Here is a 27,155-nt window from a genome sequence, read left to right as displayed (position 1 = left end):
AGTAACCCCTACATGGAGGGTAAGAAGGGTGGGGACAGCAAGACCGCATGTGATCATGTGACCATATAAGTAACATAGTCCAAGGGATGGGAAGGGCCAGAAGGAGGGCCACGTGACACTTTGGATTGGAAAATGCCTGGGAATGCCTGGATCTATGTCACTGGGCGTGACGGAATTCTCTGTCTTGTTTCTTTGGCCCTTGAAGAATTCTCAGCGGAAGGTCTGGGCTCACACACGGAGGCCCCGGACAGTCTCTGGGGTCGGCACCCTTCTCCCTCAGGTGATGCTCAGTTGGAAGCCAGGTATGGAGCAGGATGCAGGTCTCGTGATTTGTATGGCTCCAGGGTAGTGAAACATTTCACTGTTGTCCGAATACTGCATGTTGCTCATCCATGTCAGTGCTTCTCTAAGTGTTTTTGGGATACTCGCTGGCAAGTGACAAGGGTTCTCCTGGCCATTGGCAAATAGGCCTCTGACAGTTTGAATGTTGGTTCTGGTCTCTGATGCAGGTTAACAGTGAGCTTACACTTTAAAAGAACCTAAGTATTATCTCAGGGATGCCCTGCCCCAGTCAGCCCCAGACATTTGATTCATCTGCTAAGGTTTATTTAGATGCTATGTGACAGTTGATGAGGTGGTCCATGGGGCCTTGACTCTACTGAAAAATCTGAAGTTTACAACTTTAAATCCATGGTTAAAACCCCATGAGATCCATCTGCCTCCTTCTGCTGTGTTTGTTAGGGACCCTGGGTAACTCCAGCAGGCCAGGAGGAGGTGGGTAACGTCCAAGATTTGGCTCCAGGTGCCTCTGGCAGGTTTCTAGGAAAGACGTGAGGACCAGAATATGGCTACCTCTCTGGCCATTGGCTCATATGTACTTGAATCTTGCAGTGACACTCCTGGACTTTGATTTCTGTCCCAGTCAGCACTATCACTCATTTAACAAGAATCTACTAAGCACTTTCTATGTGCCATTTGTTATTGCTGTTCAGTTGCTCAGTCATGTCTGACTCTTTGTGACCCCATGAACTATACAGCACGCCAGGCTTCCCTGTCCCTCACTATCTCCCTGAGTTTGCTCAAACTCATGTCAGTTGAGTCAGTGATGCTATCCAAGTGTCTCAAACTCTGCCTCCCTTTTCTCCTCTTGCCCTCAGTCTTTCCCATCATCAGGGTCTTTTCCAATGAGTCGGCTCTTTGCATCAGGTGGCCAAAGTATTGGAGTTGCTGCTTCAGCGTGTCCTTCCAATGAATATTCAAGGTTGCTTTCCTTTAGGATTGACATCTTTGATCTCCGTGCTATCCAAGGGACTCTCAAGAGTCTTATCCAGCACCACAATTTGATAGCACATTGATTTTTGGAGCCCCAAGAAAATAAAATCTGTCACTGTTTCCACTTTTCCCCATCTGTCTGCCATGAAGTGATGGGACCTAATGTCATGATCTTAGTTTTTTGAATGTTAAGTTTTAAGCCAGCTTTTTCACTCTCCTCTTTCACCTTCATCAAGAGGCTCTTTAGTTCCTCTTCACCTTCTGCCATTAGAGTGTTATCATCTGCATATCTGAGGTTGTTGGTATTTCTCCCAGTAATCTTGATTCCAGCTTGTGAGTCATCCATCCTGGTATTTCCCATGATGTACTGTGTATATATGTGCTAAATATCAGGAATAGATAATCAAATGAAGCAGTTAAAAAAAAACAAAAAACCTCTCTGAGAGCACAGAGTATAATAAAGGAGAGATACATAAACAAAAATAAATAAATAAACTATTAGTGAATGTTAGTAATAAGTGCTAAAGAGAAAAGTCAGCAGAGAAAGGAGAGAATGAATGTTTGGCGGGGGCAGGCAGCAGGAGCAGGTAAATTTAATTGGGATGCCTGGGGAGGCCTCACTAAAAAGGTGACATTTGAACAAGACCTGAAGGAGATGAGGCAGCAAGCCACGTGGATATTTGGGTCAAAAGCAATCCAAGCAGGTACAGCATTTTCAAAGGTCCTGAGGGCGGAGCTTGCCTGATATTTCATGGAACAATGCCCAGGCCAGCATGCCTGTAGCAGAGAGAGCAAAAGGGACAGAAATAGGTGTAGTAACTAAGGGACCCTGTAGTCCATTGTCAGGACTATACCCTCTACTTGGACAGACGTGAGTCTAGAGGATTTAAGTAGAGAAGCTCTTACTTGGAACTCGAGCAACCTAGGTCCTAGTCTCAACTTTGCTACTAAGCAGCTCTATAACCAAGTCATTTTAGCTATCCTTGACCTAAAACTACTGTGCTTCTAGTGACTTTAGTTTCATCACCTATAAAAGGAGGAGTTTGTATTTCTGAATCTAGCATCTTTTTAGCTCTGACAGTCTGTGATTCTAGCCAAACAAGTTTAAAACTAAAGCAATGAAACTATTAGCATTGGAAAAGCACATTTCAACATCCTTGCTTATCCACAGTTCCTCTGGATATATCACTATGAGAGACAAGGAGGGCTTTACTCCCCACTTCCTATCCAAGTTAATGTGGTGACCAATCAGAGGTATAGAAAACTCATTTACATCGCTATCGGGGTCTTAAATCCCACATCCACTCCCTTTTCACATTTGCTTGTCAACCAGATCAAGCTGATTATCTGAAACACTTCAGTTTTATAATGATTGTTGCATTCTATTTAACTGAGCCCCTATGACATAAGGTGCCCCAGGAAAAGCTTAATGGAAGATAGAAGAGAAAGATTTAAAACAGGTTCTCCATCCCTGGAGAATTGATGATCATGTCAGGCAAGAGTTGTCTCATCTAGAACTAGACAAAATGTACTCATAGGATACAGACAAGTGACAGTGCAAAATGGTAAACAGTAGGTGCCTAATGACAATATACATAGTGGGTGCTGCAGAGGTTTAGGGAGCAGGTGCTCTTGGCAGGCAGAGGGCCTGAGGGCACCTCTGAAGGGTGTCGGCTGAGAGCCAGGTCTTGGAAGCCAGGTAGATTTTGATGGGTGAATATTACTGCCTCCAATTTATTGGCTCAATAAAGCAGGCATTACATGGTGGGTAAATAAATGTAAAGCAGGTTGGCAGTTTAATATTGTGCTCACAGGCCCAGGCAGTGGGTGACTTGGGTTTTCATGAACTGATCAAAAACATATTCCTACAGATTTCATGACATCTCTTTTTAGGACACTCTAGTGAGCCTGCCTCATCATAGCTACATAGGATGGATCTTGGGGGAAGGTACGGTCTAGACATAAGCCATTTTCAGAATCTTCTGGGACTCCCAAGATGTCTGCTGGTTTTGCTAAATTTCCATCCCCTGGAATCCTTGGTAAGTCTATGAGCATAGCTTTTACCCAAAGAGTGGTGAAGGAGGCTGATGGAGTCCCCAGATCACAGAGTCAGAGGGAATCTCCTTCCAGAAGAAAGGACCACTCTCTTTCCTGTTGCTCTTCTGTACATCATTCTCTATCATAGCACAGATAAGGAATCTTTTACGCTTGTTTGTTTAAAAGAACACACCAAACTCAAGGCTTCCGTTTACAGGGATAAACATAATACCTTCCTCATCTCTGTGTCTCCGGTACCAAGACTAGTAGCATACAGCGGATGTCCAAATTTGAAAGCAATAGTACATCAACTCAGTTTATCTTCATCTTTTCAGGGTAGTTTTTTTGGGTTCCACAAAAGATTTGAAGAGGTCATGAACCCTGTACCCAGAGAAAAATGAACTTCTGCACACACACTTACAGGATTTTGCAAACAATTTCTGGGGTCATGTGGGCTGCAGGTTGAGCTCTGCTCCAGGGGGTGTATTAATCACTTAATACTATCCTTTGCAGGTGATTCTGCAGCCTCAGCTTGAATGCTTCCAGGGATGGGGGACTCAATCCCTGCCTGTTTGTGACAGCATCAATAGGTCAAGGCCTCTTCTTTATACTGCACATCAGCCTTCCTTTCTGTAACGCCACCCTCATCCTAATTCTCCCCTGAGCAACATTAAACAGGCAAAGAGTTAGGAATTTGTATTACCGAGCTCTAATTCATCATCAAGTACATAACTGCTTTTCTCACGTTTGTAAACACTTATCCTAAGCCTCCCTGGCATTCCTGGCCTCCACTCTTCTCTGCTTTGACTGAGTTTGTGTCTCCTCACTATCCTGATTCTGTGTCTTTTAAAAAGCCCAGCTTATCACCACCCCTATTAAAGTGTAGTACCCAAGTGTGGTCATGGCGACAGGCATTATTCCTCCCTTTGTTCCAGACAATGAGCCTTTACACTGCTTAAGACTGCCTTTGCTTTTTGGCAGCCACTTCACCCGATTGACCCATTAATGAGCAAAGAGTCACTCAGTGCCCCCAAGTCTTTTCCAGGTGTGCTGTTGATAAGCCCTATCTCCCCACTGGGTACGTGTGCAGCTTGCTACTCAGGCCTAATTGCAGCCCCTTTACATTTATCTTTGTTAAACGCCATCCTATTAGATTTGGTCCTCGAGTCCAGCCTGGTGAGACCTTTTTGGATCCTGATTTTGTCAGCCAACATATTCTCATTACTCTCAGACGATGTATTCAACGTGCAGCGGACAGTTACCATTCGGGGAGCCTGTCTCTGCCAGATACTATGCTTTACACGACACACTGTTTCATTCTCCCTTCATCAACTCTGCTGAGTATGTGCTGTCACCATTTTATTATTTTTTATATTTATTTATTTTATTTATTAATTTGCACCAGGTCTTGGTTACAGCCCTTGGGACTTTAGTTGTGGCGTGTGCAATCTAGTTCCTTGACCAGGGATCAAATCCAGGCCCCCTGCATTGGGAATGCAGAGTCTTAGCCACTGGACCGCCAGGGAAGTCCGTATCCCCATTTTATAGTTAAGCGCAATGTGACTCAGAAAGGCTAAGTAACTTGTCCAAGGATACACAGCCAGTATGTAGGAGAGTCAGGATTTAAACCCAGCTCTGTCTGATTCTAAAGGCCAGATACATAGCCACCCTCCCTTGCTACGGCCATTCAAGTCATTAATATTTTCCACAGGACAGGACAGGCCCAGAGCCTTGTAGAAAAAGACTGGAGACAAATTTTGGCTGAGGGTTGATTCATGCAACATTATTCCTTCCCAGTAATTGGGATGTGACTTCCCACAGTACCCACTCTATGCTGAGGAATACCAAGAAAAATTTTGTACACTGAAGAGACAGTGCTTCTGTTTCTAGCACACGAGGAGACACGTGCTAGTCCATGAATCCCCTTACCAAACACTGCATGGCATGAATGTGTGGTAACTTGTTTCTGGTAGCTTCATGCTGACTTCTCTAAGTCCCAAATTCCTTTATTACTTGCTCTGAAATGTCATTTAAATAATTAAGTCTAGATTATTACTGAGTCTTTATCATTGGCATTTGGGGGGTATACCTTCTTTCACCAGGTCTTTAAGAGCTGCAGCGAAATCTCTCTCAAATATCCCACATGACCTTCCTAATTGATTACAGATCAGTCTTCGATGAGTTTATATAAAGCTTTGTTGAATATGTGTTAAAATCTTGGCCAGTATGACCTCTCAAATTTCAGACCTCTATTTACATATGTGATTCTCAGGGCTGGTGCCCAATGACAACTGTGCATTTAGGCCTTACAGTGACAGATTTTTTATTATAATCATTGCATAATAGATTCTTGTTGGCTTTTACTTTCAAAAACCCTAATTAAGTCTCTTAACAGTTTCTTTTGTGACAGACACCTTTGACCAGAGACCACCAAAGAATCCAGAGAAAAGGTGGAGACCAAGCTTCTTTCAAAAATGGTTTACAAACAACAGTTTAAAACAAGTAGGGACATGAAGAGAACAGGCACACACCTTCTGTTTTGACTCTTGGCTTGAAAATCAAACCTCCACAGGTGAAAAGTCTGAGCATCTGATCAGGGAGAGTTGCATCTCCCAGAATTCTGAAGTGTGCCCTGTCCAAGGAGTTGTTCCCTTTTGGGGTGGTTCGTTTAAACTTTTTCTCAGGGACCATCAGACTCAGGTATTAGATCTTCTAAGAATGCAGTTCTGTCTTCCCTATCTATCAGTGAGATCTCTCTATCTGTTTTCTCTCTGCTCTGAGATCTTCTGTCTTGACCAATATTTTATGTATGTATAAGAATTGGATCACCTATGATATTTATTTAATTATGGTTTTTGCATGTTTTCTGTTAGATATACTTTACACATACACATACATTCTTACTGTGTAATTTTCACACTCTTCAATCCATACTCATAATCATCTTTCTATTGTACATTCTAACAGAGCTGGAATCATTATAGGTTATTGTAGATAGGAAAATAGGAGGATCTTGAGTTTGTTGCTTAAAATCTTTCTCCATCACAAAACCTCTTGCATAAAGGTTAAAGGCACAGAATTTATATTAATATCAAACTCAATTCCACACAAATTCATAGGTAGAAGGATGGAAGAAATGGAAAGACCCTTGAAAGAACCAAAGCCAACCATCCCAATAGAGTGGTGAAAATTTTACAATCCAGAGACACTTGCCTAAGAGACATGCTTATTGTCAGAGTATAAACTCTAGGTTCATAGTGGCTGGCTGGGTTCTCTGGAAAGCAGACACTGAGGTGAAGTAAGGACTGAAAAATGTTTATTGGAGAGTTACATCTGTGACAGGAAAGGGGATGGAAGCGTGATTGGGTAGAGAAGCCATCAAATAGTGAGGTATACCTGTAAAAGAGGAGCTCTGAAACAAAGCCTGTCTTTGAGAGGAGTCTCGTGTTGGGCAGAAATGGCCACATTTCTGTAGTGTAGAGATGCCAGCTGGCACACTCCACCCAGCTAGGCAATGAGCCCTTTCTTGACAGAAGATGTAGTGGTGGGTTTCCATGTCTGCACACACCTGGGGTTCACTCCTGTAGCCTCCATACAAGTTCTAGAGAGACATGGCTTCAGTTACTTATTTATAATGTTGGCTTAGTCACTAATTCGTGTTCGACTATTTGCAACCCCATGGACTATAGCCCGCCAGGCTTTTGTGTCTATGGGATTTTCCAGGCAAGAATACTGGAGTGGGTCGCCATTTCCTACTCCAGAGGATCTTCAGAGGATTTTTAATAATAATACTTATTTTATTCATTGTAAAGAAAGAGTATTATCTCAGTAGATATATTACAAATGCCAAGGAAAAAATAGATATATATATACCAAATGGTTTTTCATTAAAATATTTCACAACTGGTACTTGGGCATGCTGTTGGAAATGGCCTAAGGTGTCTCCAAAGTGGAGGTCAGTGAACTCTGGACAACCCCTTAAATTTTCCATTAGTGAGTAGTTAGATGAAGTAATAAATAAATTATTATTAAGCACTTGCAAATCCAGTGTTATGTAAATGCTAAATAATCATAATAATAGAGTAGTATGCTGAATCTTGATAAACGGGTCGGCTACCATGTCATTTAAAATGGATGGCACAGCAAAGTCCGTGAAGATGAATGAGGTCCTCGTTCACAGAGCTCAACACCAGCGCGGTCTCTTCTGCTGGGCTTCTCTGGCCTCCACGTGCCCGCTGCACTCACCCCACCTGGGTCTCTGAGGGACAATTAGAGGAGGAAAAGGATGCTAGCTGGCTCTAAGGCGGTCGTAAAAAGGCTCCAGTGCAGGGATAGTGAAAGCCTACAGAGGTGAAGGCATAGGTATTTGCATTTCTGAGAAGTTGGGACTAATCTATAAGGCAGGTGGGGGAAGAGAATGAACTGAGTGCCTCCCGTGACCCAGATACTGTGTTCAGGGCTCTGCATTTATTATTTCATTTATCCTCCAGGCCAGCACATTAAGGTAATAGAGCAGTGGAATAAAGCAGAAGGCATGACTATTTTCTGTAGAGACACAGAAAGCCTGACCCCAGCAGTGCAGTGGTTTTCTTCATTTAACTGTATGATTTTGAGGGTACAAAAGTAGCTTGTGGTTTTTAAACACTTTTATTGAGCATAATTGACATTCAGTAAGCTGAACATATTTGAAATACACGATTTGGTTAGTTTTAACATATATGTGCACCATCACCACAATCAAGATATTAAAGATATCCATCAGCGTCAAAAGTTTTCTTTTTGATTCATCCTTTCCACCACTCCTCACCTAATACCCTCCCCAAGCACCACTGGTCTGCTCTCTGTCGCTCTCTGTAACTAGCTTGCATTTCTAGAGTTTTATATAAATGGAATCAGGTAATATATACTTTTTGTTGGTCTGGCTTCTTTCACTCAGCATAGTTATTTTGTGATTCATCCAAGTATTTTCTTTTTCTTTGTTTTACTTACAGAGACGTAAGGACTTTGAATAAATGGTATGTATTTTATTTAATTTTAGCTTTGGACACAGTCCAGAGTTAAAATTCTAGTTCTGTTGCTTACTATCTGTGTGTCAAGTGGTAAGTTTCTTAACCTCTCTAAGGTTTAATTTTCTCATCTGTGAAATAGGCATAATAAAAGCTGCATTATAGAGTTGATGTGCAGTTCGCAAGTTAGATGAGATAATATAGGTAAGCTGAATAGCACAGAATCTGTCCATGGTAAACAACTAGTTTTGCAATTAAAAATTTAAAATGGTAAAACCTTTTTTTTCATCAAAATCCCCTTTGATGCCCTTCTTTTCTCACAATCAAGTAATATATATCAATATCAAGTAATAGCTGTCTTACATTGTGCCAAATGGAGTAGTAAATGCAACTCCTGAATTAGTTCTTTCAACTTTCACAAGAAGCCTAGGAAGTATGTGGAGACATTATTACCCCCAGTTAGAGATGAGGAAGGTGAGCTAGAGAGATAGGGTCATTTGTCATTCTCACAGACAGTAGGTGGTGGGTCAGAATTTGAACTGAGGTTGTCTGGCTCAAGACCCTTCCTTGATTGGGCTGCCTTTCCATATGCAGTAATGTCATCCACTAACACTAGGGCTCATGCTTCAGGAAAAAAATAGATATGAAATCTATACCAGGAACTAAGTAAATGTTAGAGAAAGTGAAAGTGAAGTCGCTCAGTCAGGTCCGACTCTTTGTGACCCCATGGACTGTAGCCTACCAGGTTCCTCCGTCCATGGGATTTTCCAGGCAAGAATGCTGGAGTGGGTTGCCATTTCCTTCTCCAGGAGATCTTCCCGACCCAGGGATTGAACCTGGGTCTCCCAAGTTGTAGGCAGACGCTTTACCATCTGAGCCACCAGGGAAGTCAAGGTTAGAGAAATAACTATAAAACAACAAAAAAAATTATTGTTGAGACACCAATTGTTAAGAAATTCCAAATACTTCCAATGTATTGTAGGCATATACTTGTAATTTGACATTATGAAGAATATTCCACACCTGATTCTATGTTTAACTGTGAGTAAGTCAAAGACAATGAATCTATAAAGAAGTAATGAAGGCAGCTAGAGTAGATTTGCCTTTCCTGGAAACACTGGAGACTCTGCTGAGTGGTCTAAGTCTGAGCTGTAAATTTTAGAGCAAACCCAGAAGGTAGGCCTGTCAATGAGGTTGCCAGCTGAGCAGGCTGTACTTACCCCAAGTTTAGGGACTGACTGAATTTAGAGTCCATTGGAATAGCTGTTGCAGTAGAACAGAGAAACTCAACTACATCTTCAGTACAGTAATTATTATTCACTAAAGATTTGGAAATTTGGCGGAACAGAGTAAGGGAGATTTTAATTCAATTCAGATCAACAAATGTTGGTTATTTGCCCGATATGCATGGAATCTCTGCCTTTAAGAAATTTCTGTTTGAAGTAGGGGATGAAAGATGAAAAATATAAATAAAATAATTTCAGTGGCAAGAAAGACTTGAATTGGAGGGATATTTGGAAGGCAAAATCAATAAACTCATTTTCCACCAAGAAGATGGGATGAAGGAAAAGTTGGGTTTCTGGTTTGGAAACTGTAAACCACTCAAAAAAACATAAAATTAAGACAAGCAGACTTTGCAAACTAGGTGATGAGGGCAGTTTTGAGAATCTTAGATATGAGGTGCAATAGGTGATTCGGGTAGAAACCCTTAACGGGCAGTTGTGTTTCTGGATGCTAAGCTCAGGGCTGAGGTCGGGGTTGCAGACGATGGCGTGTGAGGTTTCAGCCTATGGGGTGCAGCGGGGCTGGGGGGATGGATGAGATCTCCCAGGGAAGGGTGTGCAGTGAGGGAAAGTGCTCAACACAGTTGTTGGGATGGGTAAAAATAGATTTGACCAAATACCAGACTTGTGGACACGGTTGGGGAAGGAAAGGGTAGGACGAATTGAGAGAGTAGCATTGAAACACAATATTACCAATGTAAAACTAGATCACTTCAGTTCAGTTCAGTCACTTAGTCGTGTCCGACTCTCTACGACCCCATGAATCGCAGCACACCAGGCCTCCCTGTCCATCACCAACTCCCGGAGTCTACCCAAATCCATGTCCATCGAGTTGGTGATGCCATCCAGCCATCTCGTCCTCTGTCGTCCCCTTCTCCTCCTGCCCCCAGTCCTTCCCAGCATTAGGGTCCTTTCCAATGAGTCAGCTCTTCCAGTGGAAATTTGCTGAATGACTCAGAGAACTCAAAGCCGATGCTCTGTGACCACCTAGAGGGGTGGGATGGGAGGGAGGCGGGAGGGAGGTTCAAGAACTAGGGGACATAGGTATACCTATGGCTGATTCATGTTAATATATGGCAGAGACCAAAATGATACTGTAAGGCAATTATCCTCCAATTAAAAATGAATTAATTTTTTTAAAAATTATGGGAATGAACAATACTATCCTAAAGATCTTTCCTACTCCAATTTTTTTCAAATCCACTCATTTCAAGCAAGATGCCTTATATTCCGTGTGAATAGATGCAAATTATAATTCAATGTATAATTCAGTGTATCTCATTGAAATGCAGCACTTAAAAGGAAAGAAGACCCCAAAGCAAACACAAAAGCCTGCTTTGGGTGTGGTCCTTCACCTGCTAGTGGAGGCAGGTTGCCCTGGAAGACCTTGGGGTGAGGGATGGTGGGCAGAGATGCAGGTGGTATAGAATAGCTCTTCTGTGAATACAAATCTGACATCGACAGTGTTGTCTTTCTGAACCCGTTTTCTCTTGTCAAGAGGGTAGGAAGTTGTTAAGGGTGGAGAAGGTTAAGGTGCTAAACTGAAAAGCCAGCTTACATTTTATGATATTTAGTTGTCTGCTGACCTCTGCATACCGTGAACTATGCCTACCCATCTCCTCATACTTCTCTTTCTCTTTCATTCAGTTGACAAGCACTAGGGCCACAAAGAGGAATTGTATTTGGTTCTTGCCCTGGAGGAACAGACTACACTCATAGTAGTGTGCTAATTACCAAAATGTTTCCCATTGGCATAGTTCTTTATATGTGACAAGAAATCTCCTCTTCATTATAGTGTTGCAGTTCTACAACATATCTATGTAGGAAGTAGGGCAATGGTTATTATTATTCATATTATATATGTGATATTGTAATATATATGATGCATGTTGTTTAGTCGCTAAGTCATGTCCAAATTTTTTGCGGCCCCATGGACTGTAACCTGCCAGGCTCCTCTGTCCATGGGATTTTCCAGGCAAGAACACTGGAGTGGGTTGCCATTTCCTTCTCCAGAGATATGTGATGCATATGTCCTGCATATTATTATTATGCATGAGTAGCTGAGACACAGAGGTAAAATGACTTGGGGAAGGTCAGTCAGTGGCTAAGATCCAAATCTTTTGGCCAAGTGTTCTTTCTGCTAAGGGGAATGTTTTTCCCTGGCTCTCTCATCCTGGGCACCTTGCCTTTGCAATTTCCAGGTTGTCTTTTTTATCTTTCAGTTTACAAATTTGACAGACCCTTAGGGAATACTGACTCAAGAATAACTTGCCTTTGCTGAAGTACAAAATCCCACAGGTGTAAGACAGACTTTGGAAGGGTTATTCTCCCTCTCACTGCCCCCTTAAAATCCCCACTGTTTGTCTGGAGGGAAGTATGCTTATCAGTTCTGGACATACCAGGGAGCAGCTAGCGAAACCAAATTAGCTCAAACTGGCTGCCATTCAGGTCAGCTAATTAAATTAGCTATTGTTGCATTACTGATAAGGACAGTTTGGAAAAGGAAAAAAGCTACTCATCCCAGCAGCCATAAGGCTAATGCCAAGAAAATGTGTTAATGGGAACATTCTGAAAGGAAACCCCTCTGACTAGCAGCGGTACCCAGGGCCTTTGGTGGACTGTTCTCTTAGCCATCTGCTCTGAGTTCAGTGCTCCCAGCCCTTTCTGGCTACGATCCTTGTGGGCACTGCCACCCTCAAGCTTTCTGGTACCCAGCCGCAGCCAGGAAGCCCCTTTTTTTTTTCCTACCATGGGTTCATCCTCCTGGGAGTCTGGAAAGAAATGGAAATTTTTCTGGAAGAAAACAGTTCACTTTTGTGTACTAAAATCTAATCTCTCCATAGCTTAAAAGCCAGTTCATATTTGCAAGAGGAAGAAAGAAAGGAAAAGAGGGGAAAGAGGGAAAGAATAAAAGAAGGAAGGGAGGAAGGAAGGAAGGGGGAAGAAGTAAATAGCTAGGAAGGTCCTAAAAGACTACAGTTTTTATTTCCCAGCATCTACCCCTTTAGCAGCAGCACTTCAATGAGACTTTCCCCCTACATCATACCCCCGGCCCCCACCATCAGCTTCTACCCTCTTCAACGCACCCACCAAGGTGTCCTAGTTCTATCTTTTTCTAAGACTAATTACCCAGGCTTCCTTAAGTTCTGTGAGCCAACTGATCTCTCTCTAGTACTTTCCTTTTCTGCTTAAATTAACCGGTCTATTTCATGTAATCCAAATGATTTAAAGATTGTTTAGTCCAACGCCTTCCTTAAGTGATTTTAAGGAAAAGAGAGATAAGGAAGAGAGATATTAAGTGATTTTCTCAGACTCACACAGATGACAATTAGAACAGGCCTAGAACCCAGGCGTCTAACTCCATAAGAATGCATCTGAATACAGAGCCTGCTGTGCCCCTCCTGAGACAGTGAGGCAACTCCAAAAACTGCCTGAGAGTCTATAAGGAGGGCCTGAAAAATTTTCAATGTTACCCTCACCTCAGGACTCCCTCTTCTGTGTGTGTGTGTGTATGTGTGTGCACACACATGCAAATTTTTTAAATTGAAGTACAGTTTGCATATCATACAATTAACCATTTAAAAGTGTACAATGCAGTGGTATTTAGAATATTCAACAATGTTGTACAAGAAGCATCTCTCATGAGTTTCAAAACATTTTCATCATCTATAAAAACAATACATGCCCATTAAGTAAGGACTTCCCATTCCTCCCACTTTCATCACCTGGTAACCTCTAGGTTCTATATCATATAAAAGGAATCATATGATAGGTAAGATTTTCTATCTGGTTTCTTTCACTCAGCATAATGTTTTCAAAGTTCATCTATGTCATGGCGAGTTATCAGCGCTTTGTTCCTTTTCGTGGCTGAATAATATTCCACTGTGCGGTCATGTCATGTTTTATGTTTCTATTCATCTGTTGATGAGAATTTGAGTTGTTTCCACCTGTTGGTTACTATGATAATGCTGCTATGAACATTCATGTGTGAATAAGTTTCTGAGGGAATGTATATTTATTTCTCTTGAAAATATACTGAGAATGGATTGCTGAGTCATCCTGTAATTCTATATTTAACTTTTGGAGAAACTGCCCAATTTTCTGCAGCACATTGCTTCCAGAAATTTTTTTCTGACTGCACCTTTCATAGACAATGAAAGAAGTATTTATAACTGTAACAGGAATAACTAAAGAGACAGTGATCTTCTTGGAGAAAAAATAAGTGTGAATTTTGAGGTGTCAGCATTATGAGTGGGTGTGAAGACATAAGAGGAAGGGTGATAATGCTCCTCATCATACAGGGAGATGAATTTGGAGTGCTCAACATAACAGAAAGGAAAAAAGGAGGAAAGGCAGAAAGGAGAAGAGGAAAAAGGAAGCCTAGAAAAGTGGCAGAAATCTGAGTGCTGGGTAACTGCGTGATGGGTGGTATGATTCTGCCCAACCTTGGCTGTCCAGGATTATTCCGTAAAATTTAGTATACTCTCAATACTGTATATATATATATAATGTTATATAATGTGTGTATATCTATCTATCTATATATATATATATATATATATGTCATGATAATGTTGCTAATTCTGAAAAAGGGTTTAAATTTTACATTGAGCATAACGTGTAAGACAGAAGCAAAGTTCAAAGAGTTCCTAAGAGGTAGAGAGGCACAGACATAGCTAGTCTCACCTCCTCTATGCTGGACCTCACTTACCTCTACCTTGAATTAGCATAAATGTGGGGGAGGCACCACCCATATTCAGGCTATGGAATTCCCTTAGGTGGCAAGAGGCAGGGAGGACTCCCTTTTCTTTTAATCTGATAGATTTTGTTTCAGATGTTTAAGTCATGAGATAATATCCTCCTTTAAGAAAACAAGTGAAATGGAAACCTAGTTTTGAGATTGTCTATGTGCCAGATTCTTAAATGTGGGCAATGTCTGTCTCACTATAAAACGTGAAAAATTCATTGTTGTTGTTGTCAGTCACTCATTTGTGTCTGACTCTTTGCAACCTCATGGACTGCAGCATGCCAGACTTCCCTATCCTCACCATCTTCTGGAGCTTGCTCAAACTCATGTCCATTGAGTTGCTGATGCCATCCAATCATCTCATCCTCTGTAGTCCCCTTTTCCTGCTACCTTTAATCTTTCCCAGTATTATGGTCTTTTCCAACGAGTTCAGTTCGGTTCAGTTCAGTTGCTTTGTTGTGTCTGACTCTTTGCAACCCCATGGACTGCAGCACACCAGGCTTCCCTGTTTGTCACCAACTCCAATAGCTTGCTCCAACTCACGTCCATCAAATTGGTGATGCCAACCAACCACCTCATCCTTCTGTCATCCTCTTCTCCTCCTGCCTTCAATCTTTCCCAGCATCAAGGTCTTTTCAGATGAGTCAGTTCTTCACTTCAGGTGGCCAAAGGATTGGAGCTTCAGCTTTAGCATCAGTCCTTCCAATGAATAGTCAGGACTGATATCCTTTAGAATGGACTGGTTGGATCTCCTTGCAGTCCAAGGGATTTCAAGAGTCTTCTCCAGCACCACAGTTCAAAAGCATCAATTCTTCAGTGCTCAGCCTTCTCTATGGTCCAATGCTCACATCCATACATGGCTACTGGAAAAACCATAGCTTTGACTATATGGACCTTTGTCGACAAAGTAATGTCTCTTCTTTTTAATACACTGTCTGGGTTTGTCACAACTTCTTCCAAGAATCAAGCATCTTTTAATTTCATGGCTGCAGTCACCATCTGCAGTGATTTTGGAGCCCAAGAAGATAGTCTTTCACTGTTTCCATTGTTTCCCAATCTATTTGCCATGAAGTGATGGGACTGGATGCCTTGATCTTCATTTTTTTTTTTCTGTTGCTGTTGTTGTTAAATTATTTATTTATTTTACTTTACAACATTATATTGGTTTTGCCGTACATTGACTTGAATCCGCCATGAGTGTGCATGTGTTCCCCCTCCTGAACCCCCCTCCCAACTCCCTCCACATCCCATCCCTCTGGGTCATCCCAGTGCACCAGCCCCGAGCATCCTGTATCGTGCATCGAACCTGGACTGGCGATTCGTTTCACATATGATAGTTTACACGTTTCTATATGGGAGAATGGCATTGGTCTTCATTTTTTGAATGTTGAGTTTTAAGCCAGCTTTTTCATTCTCTTTCACTTTCATCAAGAGGCTCTTTAGTTCCTCTTCACTTTGTGCCATAAGGGAGGTGTCATCTGCATATCTGAGCAAATTTATTCTTAAGCTTTTAGTACCAATGGATAGAGAACTTTCTGCTCAACTAGTAAATATTATAATTGAGGAAAGCAGTAATATCAAGGAGCGGAACTGCTATACTTACTTCATAGGGCAGGCTGTAATTATAGTTGGAAAAATATGATGTAAGCTATGCTCCACTGTGATACCATATGTACTTACTTTCAATTTAAAAGTATATTCTCTAAGCCTCAGTTTCTTCATTTTCAGACAGGAAACTTTAACTCTTTTCTCCGTTAAACTCCAACATTCTAAGCTACTTGTGGAATTATAAAAGCTGGTGAAATAAATGAGAAATTATAAAAGTTAGTGAATTGGACATAATTTACTGAAATAATTAAAAGAAAAATCTTCCAAGCCTTTAATATAAAAATATAAGAAAAAGCTTTGCTATAGAAGGTATTCCAAGAGATTTTAGTCCAAAAAGTCAAACTCTACATCACTGCTCATTTTGAGGGGTACTAGTGGAAATTGAGGCCAGTGCTATTTGGGTATAGAGTGCTAATTCCATAAGAACTAATTTCACCTACAGGATGTCACTGAGAACATATTAGTGCTTCTGATTCAGAACTCTGTCTTCCAAAAGTGTCAATTCAATAAACTGTACTAATGGGACTTTGATGGAAAGAAGTAACCTAGTCCTGGGCAAATGGATACTTTTACAGCATCCAGTGAATGAATATAATTATTGGTTTATATGTTCCTTTTATATTATAAAATACCAATAATATAATATCATTACAAAATATGTAAAATTGGGGACATTTCTTCATAATCCTATCACCTTAACACAACAACAGTACTGATTTTCCTTATTTTCTTTTAGCATTTGTTCCTATGTATGTGTTTGATGAATGTTTTGACAATTTATTGATAGATTGATCTATTTTTAAAAGTTTGTCAAGCTGAACGTGGCCAGTATGTAGAAGCATGATTCTTTCCCTAACTTTGTTATAGCTTCTCTTTCTTTCCACTTGAGCCCACAGTCACAAAATGGGAACATTGACACCCTGTCCCCATTCTGTAGTGACTGAGGGTGAAGCCTCATGTCTGTGGGGATTTCTCAATGATCCAGAGAAAAGTACAAGTTAATATTATGAGCTTCCCTGGTGGCTCAGTGGTAAAGAACCTGCCTGCCAATGCAGGAGACCTAGATTTGATCCCTGGGATTGGAAGATCCCCTGGAGAAGGAAATGGCAACCCACTCTAATATTCTTCCTTGGAAAATCTTATGGACAGAGGAGCCTGGTGGGCGACAGTCTATGGGGTCACAATAGTCATTATTAACTTTTGAAAAAAATTATTTTTTCTCTAAAAAAATCTGTTTGTCTTAAGGCTAGGTTCTATGTACAATCACTGAAAGAGAAGACAGTTCTACAATAATTTCTTTCAAACTTTACTGACCCTTCATAATAGGGTCAGGAGAAACTGTCCTTTATCAATCCTTTTTAAATGGAGCCATAAAAATGAGGTGCAAAGGAAAACCACTGGGATCAAGTTAAAAGCATGTCCATATAATTCTTGGGTTAGTAATTTATTATCTTAAGCAAGTTATTTAATATTATTGGGATTAGTTGCTTCCGTAAATTAGGGGTAATTTACAGGGTTCTTATGAGGACTGAACAAGCTAATGAAGGGAAAAAGGCAACACAAATGATTTACTTTTCTTTATTAAAAGAAAGGAATTATACTCCATTGAACTATTCCTAATATTTATCACAGAGAATTTTTATTCATGTTACATGAATGAAAAAGTAACTTCAATTTTGGATGGCTGATGAGCCATTTCCTGAATCATCGAGGTCCAGGCTTTTTTCTTCTCCTCCTATTTTCAGCTGGTTAGCTGCTTATTGAGCTCTTGCCAGAGGGTGGACAAAAGAAATAAAAACTGAAATCGGTCAATTTAACTCTTTGATAGTGGTCCTGATGAAAGATGTGTGGGTAGAGGGTGTTAAGTTGTGAGTTAAACTGGAATTCTGCTTCTTACCAGGATATTGCAAGAACCTACTGATGGTTTGGATGACCTGGTGATGACAGCTACTCTTCTCTTGACTGAAGACTTATCTTCCTCTAAGTGAACAGTGGTCTATCTCCCAGAATGACACATACTGACTTTTGAAGAAGTAAGAGGATACCTCCTGGCCGGTCACATCAGTCAGAACAACTGTGGTGAGCAGTGGGCTGGCACATGCTGCACCCAGATGACTGTTGCAACAACAGAGTCCCAAAGCAATAATCACTCTTCTTTCTCTTCCCCACTAACCCAGCAACCAAATCATCACTTGTAAGCATTCACTATGTACCGCCATATAATATAAAATATGGTGAGCACTTACATATAGAAGACAACCTCTCAACCCTCAATAAAACTGTAATACATTAAGAAAGCAAGAGTTGTGCATGTAGAAATACAACTAATTACATAAGGGAGATGGAAGAAGGGGAGAAGATAATGAACACATTAGAGCATCCCCTCTATCCCAGTCAGTCTACAAGGTGCTGTACACACTTTATCTAATCCTTACCACACCCCTGAGACACAGTTCTAGCCTTGTTCCGTGGATGATGATACTGGGAGGTCAGAGGTGTTTAATAAGTTGCCCAAGATCACATAGTGAGAAAAGTGTGGAACCTGCTTTCAAGTTCAGAAGGATCTAACTCTATGCTCTGTTACTCACTGCCAGTGAAGGAGTCAGAGCTGGAGACATCATTTACGTCATCAAGTCAAGACTCTTTAAAATATCTCTCATTAAATATGTTGCTAAAGTTTTACAAGTCTGTTCATTGGTTTGGGAAAGATTTCTAGCCAGAGAGTAAATGTCTGGATTCTGGAGGCTGGGATGGTGTGGCAGAAAATGAGAGCCCCCTGGTCTCAACTCTGCCATCATCTCCAAGTGTGGTAAGTCACCCCCATATAAGGGGTTCTGATCCAAGAGCACGTCTGTAAGTTCAATTTGTTTGTTGAGCCCTACATAGTTAGCTTAGGTACACAGCTAACACACTTGGCTATATAGTACTATACTGCAATAGGCGTATAAAACTTTCCACACAAATAATACATGAAAAACAAACACAAAATAAAGAAACATTTAAAGTCTTACGGTCCAGTACCTTGAAGAGTAGTGCAGCAGTACACCAATTGGCATATAAGGGCTGGCAGGGAGTGAACAGGAAAGAAGAGTTACTGACTGGAGGAGGGAAAGGGCGTGGGAGATGGTCGAAGGGTGGTCAGCAGTAGGAGGTGGAGGGCAAGCTGCAATGGCACTCACACCTGACCTTCGTGTACCACTCTACGCTCAGCTCCTGTACCTCAGAAACTTCACAGTGCCTCCTCAGATAGAACTCACTTACGTGACTGGACATGCGAACGCGTGTCTGCGACTTTGAAAGCTCACACTTTAAAGTTTTCATGTGCGGGGCACTTACTGTGTTCATCTGGGCAAGTTTCTTCCCTCTTGTAGGCTTTTGTAATGTAGAGCGTTTGACTTACATTCCATCACTGGACAGTTATACTATGTACCAGGCCTCATGTCAAGTAGCCTTGAGTTGAAATTATGGCCCCATCCTCAAGCAGTGGCTCTTTAGCAAGTCATTTAACCATCTGTAAAATGGAGATAATAATACCTACCTCAGGGTCTTTGCCCTTTATTGTTCGTTCTCCTTGGAATGGTCTTCCCCAGTTATCCACAAAAAGTCACTCTGTTACCTTCTCCAAGTCTTTACTCAACTTACTTTTTTAGTGAGACTTTCCTTGAACATGATCTCTGAATTGCAAACCATCCTGCATTTCCTGTCTTCTACCCTCATTTTATTATACTCCTTAGCACTCAACACCTAACTTACTATATACAGCACTTAATTATCTTATTTATTGCTTGTTTCCTCACCTCTAGAATGTAAGCTCTATAAGGGCAGGGGGTTTTTGTATTCTTTACTGCTGTATCTCCAGTTTCTAGAGTGATTTAGGTGCTTAATAAATATTTGTTGCATACATGACTGGTTGTTGGGAAAATGATGTGAGTAAACTGCTTTGCACAGGCTTGGCGCATAGTACACACTCCATACATGTTGTCTGTTTAATATGCAATTTCATTATTGTGTTCCCAAGCCATAGTGGGTCAAGTATGTTCTGTTTCTCCTCCAGGGAACCTAAAATGAACATTCTGATTTTCTTGAAGAATGTGAAAGTTTGGCTCTATTGAAATAAACCTGGAAGCAAGGGACAACCCACTCCAGTATTCTTGCCTCAAGAATCCCATGGATGGAGGAGCCTGGTAGGCTACAGTCCATGGGGTTACAAAGAGTCAGACACGACTGAGCGACTTCACTCACTCACTCACTCAAGGGGAATTAGTCATTGTGAGGGAAGTAAGGGAAGTAAGGGAGAGGGTTTGCATGGTAGATACTTCCAAATACCTAAAGGAGTGGCCATGTGGATAGAAATTCTGGGATTTCTGCTGGAAATTCTGTGGCATAAGAAAGGATTTCCAGAAAAGTGGATGTCTAATGAAGATATAAACTGTGTCTCAGGAGATAGTGAATTGCTCATGCCTAAAGATCTCCTAGAAGCTGGATAAGCATATCTCATTGACCCTAGATTTAATTATCGTAATGAGTGATGAGCTTGGAATACAGCCAAGTTTGTCGCACTCTTAGAGAGCCATGAAGATATCGAGTAAAGCATGGCATTTCTAGGGGCAAGGCAGATGGACAGCCAACAAGAGCATTGCTTACTATATAGTCAAAGAAACCAAGGATGCATAATCAGGAGACTGGGGACAGGCAAACCAATTAAAAGTCAAGGTCTAGTATCTAGCTTCCAGATATGAATCAGTTTTCAGATCCAGAACCCACTGGCAGAAGGTGCCCAGGTAGAAAGACCCTAAAAATATAGTATATGTCTAGCGTAATGATTTTCCCATTCCATCCCCAAAAGATCCCTGGCATTTACTCAGGTAAGCATATAGTGGGGAAGAGGACTACCTAGGCATTTTGAAGACTATTTGACAGAAATCCCAAATTGACACTGATGTCTGGGGCCCAGATAATTGCCGTGGCTCATTGTTAGGGGAGCAGTTCTAAGTCTGTCTCAGTGCACTCACCAGGTCCATGGACTCACACTTGCTAATTTCCTCAGTTCCTGAACGTTGGAATAATTAGAGTGTATATACTTGGTGGCTGATGGAAACCTCAAAAGTTTCCTTGGGCTGTAGGGTAAGAGCTCTTGTGATGAAGATTTCAGGTACAAGCTTCTGAAACTGTTCCTTTTCCATGGCTACTGGTTCAGAAGCTTGGATGAGGAAAGATTTCAAGATCAGAGACAAAGAGATCTGGGGAGGACACATGGTGTATGGACTTATTATGGGAATGAGTGCAAAAGATGAATATCTTTGCATCTTTTATTTAATGCCCCAGACAGCATCCCTCACAGCATAGGCACTGGGCAATTATTAATACTTAGAATGATTCAGTCTGTTTTTTTCATTGGTAGTCTCAGTGCCAGCATGATAGACGCATAATGGAATGTTCATGGTGGTGGGAAACATACATGTCTTTCCCACTCACCAAGACTAATATAGCTATTGCAATTGCCAAGTGTCCATGCACCAGGTAGACCAAATTGAGCTCCTCCCCCACCAAGATGGCACTACTCCAAGAAGACAAAGCAACCACTTGGCCGCAACTTGACACCACGGGATCCCTTCCACTCTGTAAGAGGCAATAATTTATCTTGATTAGAATCAACAGATACTTCACATTTTAATTTGTCTTTCCTACCTTCAAGACCTCAGCCGGTATCCCTGTTTGAGGGCTTCTAAAGTGTATGATCCACTGACACAAGAGTCTACATAACATCCCATCACACCAAGGAATCCTCTATTTCACAGGAGGGATGGCAGTGAACACATGACCATGAGTTTCACGTTCTCTGTGACGTGCTGTAACCTTCAGATGCTGCTGGTATGTAGGAGTGCAAGAGTGATAAAATGGATGTCTCAAGACAGCACCAGCTTGGAGATGATACCTTGAAATGATAGGCCTCTATCTTTCAAAATATACTGTACATCTTTAATCAACGACCCTTCTGTGGTCCTGTGCCCCTGAAATGTGAAAGTGAAAGTAGCTCAGTCTCTTTGTGACCCCATGGACTGTAGCCCGTCAGGCTCCTCTGTCCATGGGACTCTCTAGGCAAGAATACTAGAGTGGATTGCCCTTCTCTTCTCCAGATATTATTGTCCCTATCATGCACTGTGCTGTGCTTAGTCGCTCAGTCATGTCTGACTCTTTGCGACCCACGGGCTCTGTCCATGGGGATTCTGTGTCCATGGGATTCCTCTGTCCATAAGGATTCTCCAGGCAAGAATACTGGAGTGGATTGCCATGAATCTGAGACCCCAAAGGGTAGAAGTCAAAGTGAACCTATTTCCATCATTTCCAATGACTTAAGAGATTTGTGCATCCCATTCCCATATCTCTAGTCCTTGTGGGTTGGAAGTCTAACTCCCAATCAAAGAATGCTTTCTTCAGGAGGATAGTGAGTCCCATTGAGCTACATAAGGTGCAACTGCTGTCTTGACATTTTAGGCCCTTTGTGACAAAAGACCAAATAGCAAAAGAAGAAAGCAGAGGTAATTGACTCTGATTAGGTGGTAGTGCTACTGTTACCAATTGGAACAGGGAAGAATACAGTTGGCATCGAGGTAAGTGTGGCCATCGTGCCCTTGTCAAACACGATATACACATACATATACATATATACACATACACACCCACACACAGTATATCACCTCTTGGTTCTGCTTCCCTGGAGCACCCTGACTAATGCAGTGCTCTAGCAATGCATGACAGGTCAACCACAACTCAGCGTATCTGTGATACAGTACACATTTTTTGGCGCTTATTGCAAACCTGCCCAAAGCCACTTTTAGGCACATCCTCCCCAGGGAGATGGGTTTTCTGCTGCAGTCCAGCCCTGGCAGGTCCTGGCAGAGCTCTCCATGCTCTGAAAGAGGACTTCTCACCGAAGAGATGCCTGTCCCAGCACGCTCACCTGGTTGGCCTTTTCCTGTTCTTTTTACGGGGCCTGTCATTCCTTCCAGTAGGAGGTGTCCCCACTGGCAGAGAGGTGATCAAGCACAGAGCAGCTCCTATCAAATTTCATTCTTGCATCTTCAGAAGATTTCCTATGTGGACCCGCAGTAATTCATCAGTCAGTTCTCTCTGGGAAAAGAGTTGGGAGCAGGGACCGTGGTTTGTGCGTTTGAACTCTTTCATCTGTCTTATTATTTAATTCCATTGCTGTGCAGATCCTCTTAGAATGCCATTTTAATGGTGACAGCTCTTATGAAACTATCTCTGGTGTTCAGAGAAAGGCAACAAAACTCACCGACTTTTGTTTGAAAGCTGGTTCACCTGGGTGAGTAATAAAAGTGGAGTGAGCCTGACACACACACCTGTCTCTTGCCCTCCTTGGATGTTCGTTGAGTTTTGCCTTAAAAGAACAGAGGGGAAAGCAGATGCTGGCACCTATGAAATATCCTCCAGTTCTGTTATCTATGTCAAGCCCCCACCACTGCCCTCTCCCAGATTCCACCCATGCAGCTCTGAGCCAAGTTTTGGAATCTGGAGAGCTGCATGCATCTTCTTCAGGTTGGTTAGTGGTGAGGCTGTGAGCTGTGCTCAGCTCAGTCTTCCTTTGATAGCGAGAGCTTCTAAAGCATCCTGATCTTCAGCTGCACTTTGGTTTTTGAAGATGACCTTCAGAACATTATCTGATAACGTTGATGCTTGGGGACTTCCAGCTAGCCTCATCCTGATTGCCCTCATTCTTCCCTGATGGGAAATATGAACATGTACACACAAAAACTCTCACTCACAGACTTTCTCCTATGATGGCCAGCTTCCAGAACCTCTCAAGGTTGACAGGACTAACCCTAAACATGCTCTTCATGGAAAGTGCTGGACTTGAGTTGGGTTTGGTGACAGCAGGCCAGTGAGGTCTGGAGACAGAATGAAGTCCCACAGTTAGGCAAAGGCAGGTGCCAGCAATGCACCTGTATCCAGCCCACAACTTGATGCATTGAACCCATAGTGCTTTAAAATCATTCTTTGAGCTTGTAAAATGTGTCTCCTGCCTAAGCTGTTTCTGGCCTCATACATCTAACATGTAAATCCTTCTGCATGAAAGAAAGATCAAGTGAGCATCAGTCAGTGGCCACTGCCCTTAGACAAATGGAAGCTCCTCGCTCCTGGTAGGTTTCAGGTGGCTGAGCCCTAAAGGTGGGGGGATGGTGGATGGAGAAGCAAAGACGCCCCACAGCCTCATCCTTCACACACATGCAGAGGCACTGCACACACACACTTCTCCCACCTTCTTCCCCTGCGTTCTCCTGAGATTTGACATTCTTGAGAGCATCAAAGTGTACAGGAGAGATGGAATAGGACTCAGGGGTCCTGATACAAACAGTGAGCTCAAAGCCAGTATGTGGTCTGGGTTGAAATATTTTGTTATTTAATTTTTCAGGTCCCTCTATTTATCTCCTGACCCTGCCCTCAGCTTCCTATAGTGAGAACACTGGCACTTCAATAACATGAGGGTGTTTACTGCTTTTATTTGTGTGCAAGTTAAGGTCAGGAAAAGACCATGGATGAGAGGGGCGATATAGGAAACAAACTATGGTTACCAAAGGAGATTGAAGGGAAGGGGAATTAGGAGTTTGGGATTAATGTATACACACTACTATATATAAAATATGTAAACAAAAAGGGCCTACCATATAGCACAAGGAACTATAGTTAATATCTTATAATAACCTATAACAAAAAATCTGAAAAAGTATATATATATATATACTTGTGCATATATATATATATGAGACTAGCAGATTGTAGTCCATAGGGTCACAAAAAGTCAGACATGACTGAGCAACTAAGCACAGTATATACATATATTATATATATATATATAGGTGCATGCACTTATATATATATGCACATGTGCTGTTGCTTCAGTAGTGTCCAATTCTGTGCTACCCTATGGACTGTAGCCTGCCAGGCTCCTCTGTCCTTGGGATTCTCCAGGCAAGAATCCTAGAGTGGACTGCCATGCCCTCCTCCAGGGGATCTTCCCGACCCAGGGATCGAACTTGTGTCTCCTACAATGCAGGCGAATTCTTTACTGCTGAGTCATTGCAGAAGCCTATATATATAACTGGAATCACTTTGCTATACACTTGAAAGTAACACAATGTTGTAAATTAACTATACTTCCATTTAAAAAGTAGATATAAGTAAATAAATAGACATAAAAAAGAAAGAGAGGCTGATGATATGCTGGCATTCACCCCGAACCTGATCTGGGCTTCTCTGGCGGCTCAGCTGGTAAAGAATCTGCCTGCAATGTGGGAGAACTGGGTTCGATCCCTGGGTTGGGATGATCCTCTGGAGAAGGGAACAGCTATCCTTTCCAGTATTCTGGACTGCAGAATTCCACAGACTGTGCAGCCCAAGGGGTCGCAAAGAGTTGGACACAACTGAGCCACTTTCACTTCACCCCGTATCTGATCTACCCTGAGATTTATGAGATACTTTCTCTTTGAGAGTCTCTCTTAAAGAAAGCACCTTCTCTCTGAGGTGTGTGCTGTGTGGCTCTGTTGGGAGGCTTGGCCTGCTTTCCTGGAATCATAGGGAGCTGGAAGGGATCTCAAAGCTTATTTCATCTACTTCCCTTCTTTAACAGATGAGGAAATTGACAAGTCTTTTCATCTGTGTTTTGAACTCATTATTTCACTTAATCCTCCCAGTGACCCTCTAAAATGGGCCCTATGACTCCAAACTATGGGGCAAGAAGCTAAGTACCAGAGAAATGAGAAATCTTGCCCTCATAGATTGTTAGCAGTGGGGTGAGAGATTGACCCCACGTACCTTGATTCTCAGTCTAAGGTCTTTCCACCTTAATAAGGGTTTACTAAATGTTAGTCTAAGGACCCATGCTGATGCTTGATAATATTTTCATTCATTTGTGACAAAATATGAAACATATACATATGTCCACAGATGCTTGCCAACTTCCTTTCTTGGAAAAGCCTGTTTTTATGATGAGATGATGTCTTTCCTACATTTTTCATGCAGTTTTCTTCTGTATGAGATTACAGTGATAATAGCTGGAGATGGTTTATATATTTGCCTGGCAATATAAAACACTGGCAATTGCATGACAGTCCTCAATGTACCTAAAAATCAAAAATCCCCCAGTCCAGGAATACAGTATTCTACTACGCCATTCATATTATTGGCAAAAGTGAGCAGGGGTTTTCTACAAGCATTTGACTCATCATCTCGTCAAGTAGCCATCATCATTCTATACCTCATGGGGGTAAGACCCTCCTCTCAAGGAGCTGTGTTCTCCTTGCATTTTGAGGCTTGTGCATTCTGAGGAGCAAGAGAAGTCCCAGGGATGCCATAAGGTATCTGTGAGGAAGGGGAGGTTTTTAGCTCTCACTGAATCTTGGGGCTTAGGAAGTAGACAGGCTGGTCTGACCCTAAATTTGGCCATTCCTTCCCACCTCCAGGGGCCAGATAGGAGAGACGATGCAATGCGTCGTGTGCCTGGCACTGGTCTCCTCGCCCCAGGTGGAGAAGTCTAGTAGTAAGAAGGAAGGATGCTCTGCAGTGCACCAGGCTGGATGCCAGGGCCATTACTTAACAGGTGTGTGATCTTGAGCAGGTTTCTTTTTGAGCTGTACGGTGGTGTTGTGACAATAAAATTATGTAACTTAGACAAAGCACCTAATTCAGGAGTCGTCCATATCAAAATGTCCAGTTAGAGTTCCTTTCTGTCTCCTTTCGCTCACATCGCCTTCCCCTGCCTCTAGGGGCTGTCCTGGGCAAAACTGCGAACTGTCGTGTCCTCGGTGACCTCGTGTCTACACTCAAGCACCCTTGGGTCTTTCCAGCCGGGGAAATTGCTTTTTGATATCCAAAGTCACACTGAGTGCTTCAGGGTTTATGATGAAAGGTGCTTAAGCCAGGGAAAAAACTTCTAGCAGTGGTATTCCAGCTTCCCTGACACACAGCTGTTGGGTCCCGGCTGCCCCCACGCAGGCAGGAGGCGGGTGCCGGTGCCAGGCTCGGACCGGGCACCAGAGCCTCTGCTGTCATCGCCCATCTCCCTCTTTCTCTGTGCACTGGAGTTACAGCTGACACCTGGGATGTCACATTCTGACATATGAGGCTGTGGGGGTCAAGTGGGGCAGGGGTGGGGGCGAGCGCTTGGCTTCCGCAGCCAGGTAT

The 27,155-nt window shown here is 42.2% G+C and overlaps 1 protein-coding gene across 2 annotated transcripts in view; it reads left to right on the top strand.

The window, feature by feature from the left end:
• The window catches only part of PBX1 (PBX homeobox 1), a 329,043-nt gene extending 310,413 nt beyond the window's left edge, over window positions 1-18,630 (top strand). The window contains exon 9 of one of the 2 annotated variants that reach the window (XM_043450585.1): window positions 17,854-18,630. In XM_043450585.1, the coding sequence (XP_043306520.1) occupies window positions 17,854-17,874 (21 nt within the window). In that variant the 3' untranslated portion in view covers window positions 17,875-18,630. The remainder of the gene's footprint in view (window positions 1-17,853) is intronic. The other variant, XM_043450602.1, reaches the window with a different exon arrangement.
• The last annotated feature ends 8,525 nt before the right edge of the window (window positions 18,631-27,155 follow it).

This window comes from Cervus canadensis, chromosome 2 (assembly GCF_019320065.1).
Source record: "Cervus canadensis isolate Bull #8, Minnesota chromosome 2, ASM1932006v1, whole genome shotgun sequence".
Taxonomy (NCBI): Eukaryota; Metazoa; Chordata; class Mammalia; order Artiodactyla; family Cervidae; genus Cervus; species Cervus canadensis.
This window is presented reverse-complemented; position numbering and strand designations above follow the sequence as displayed.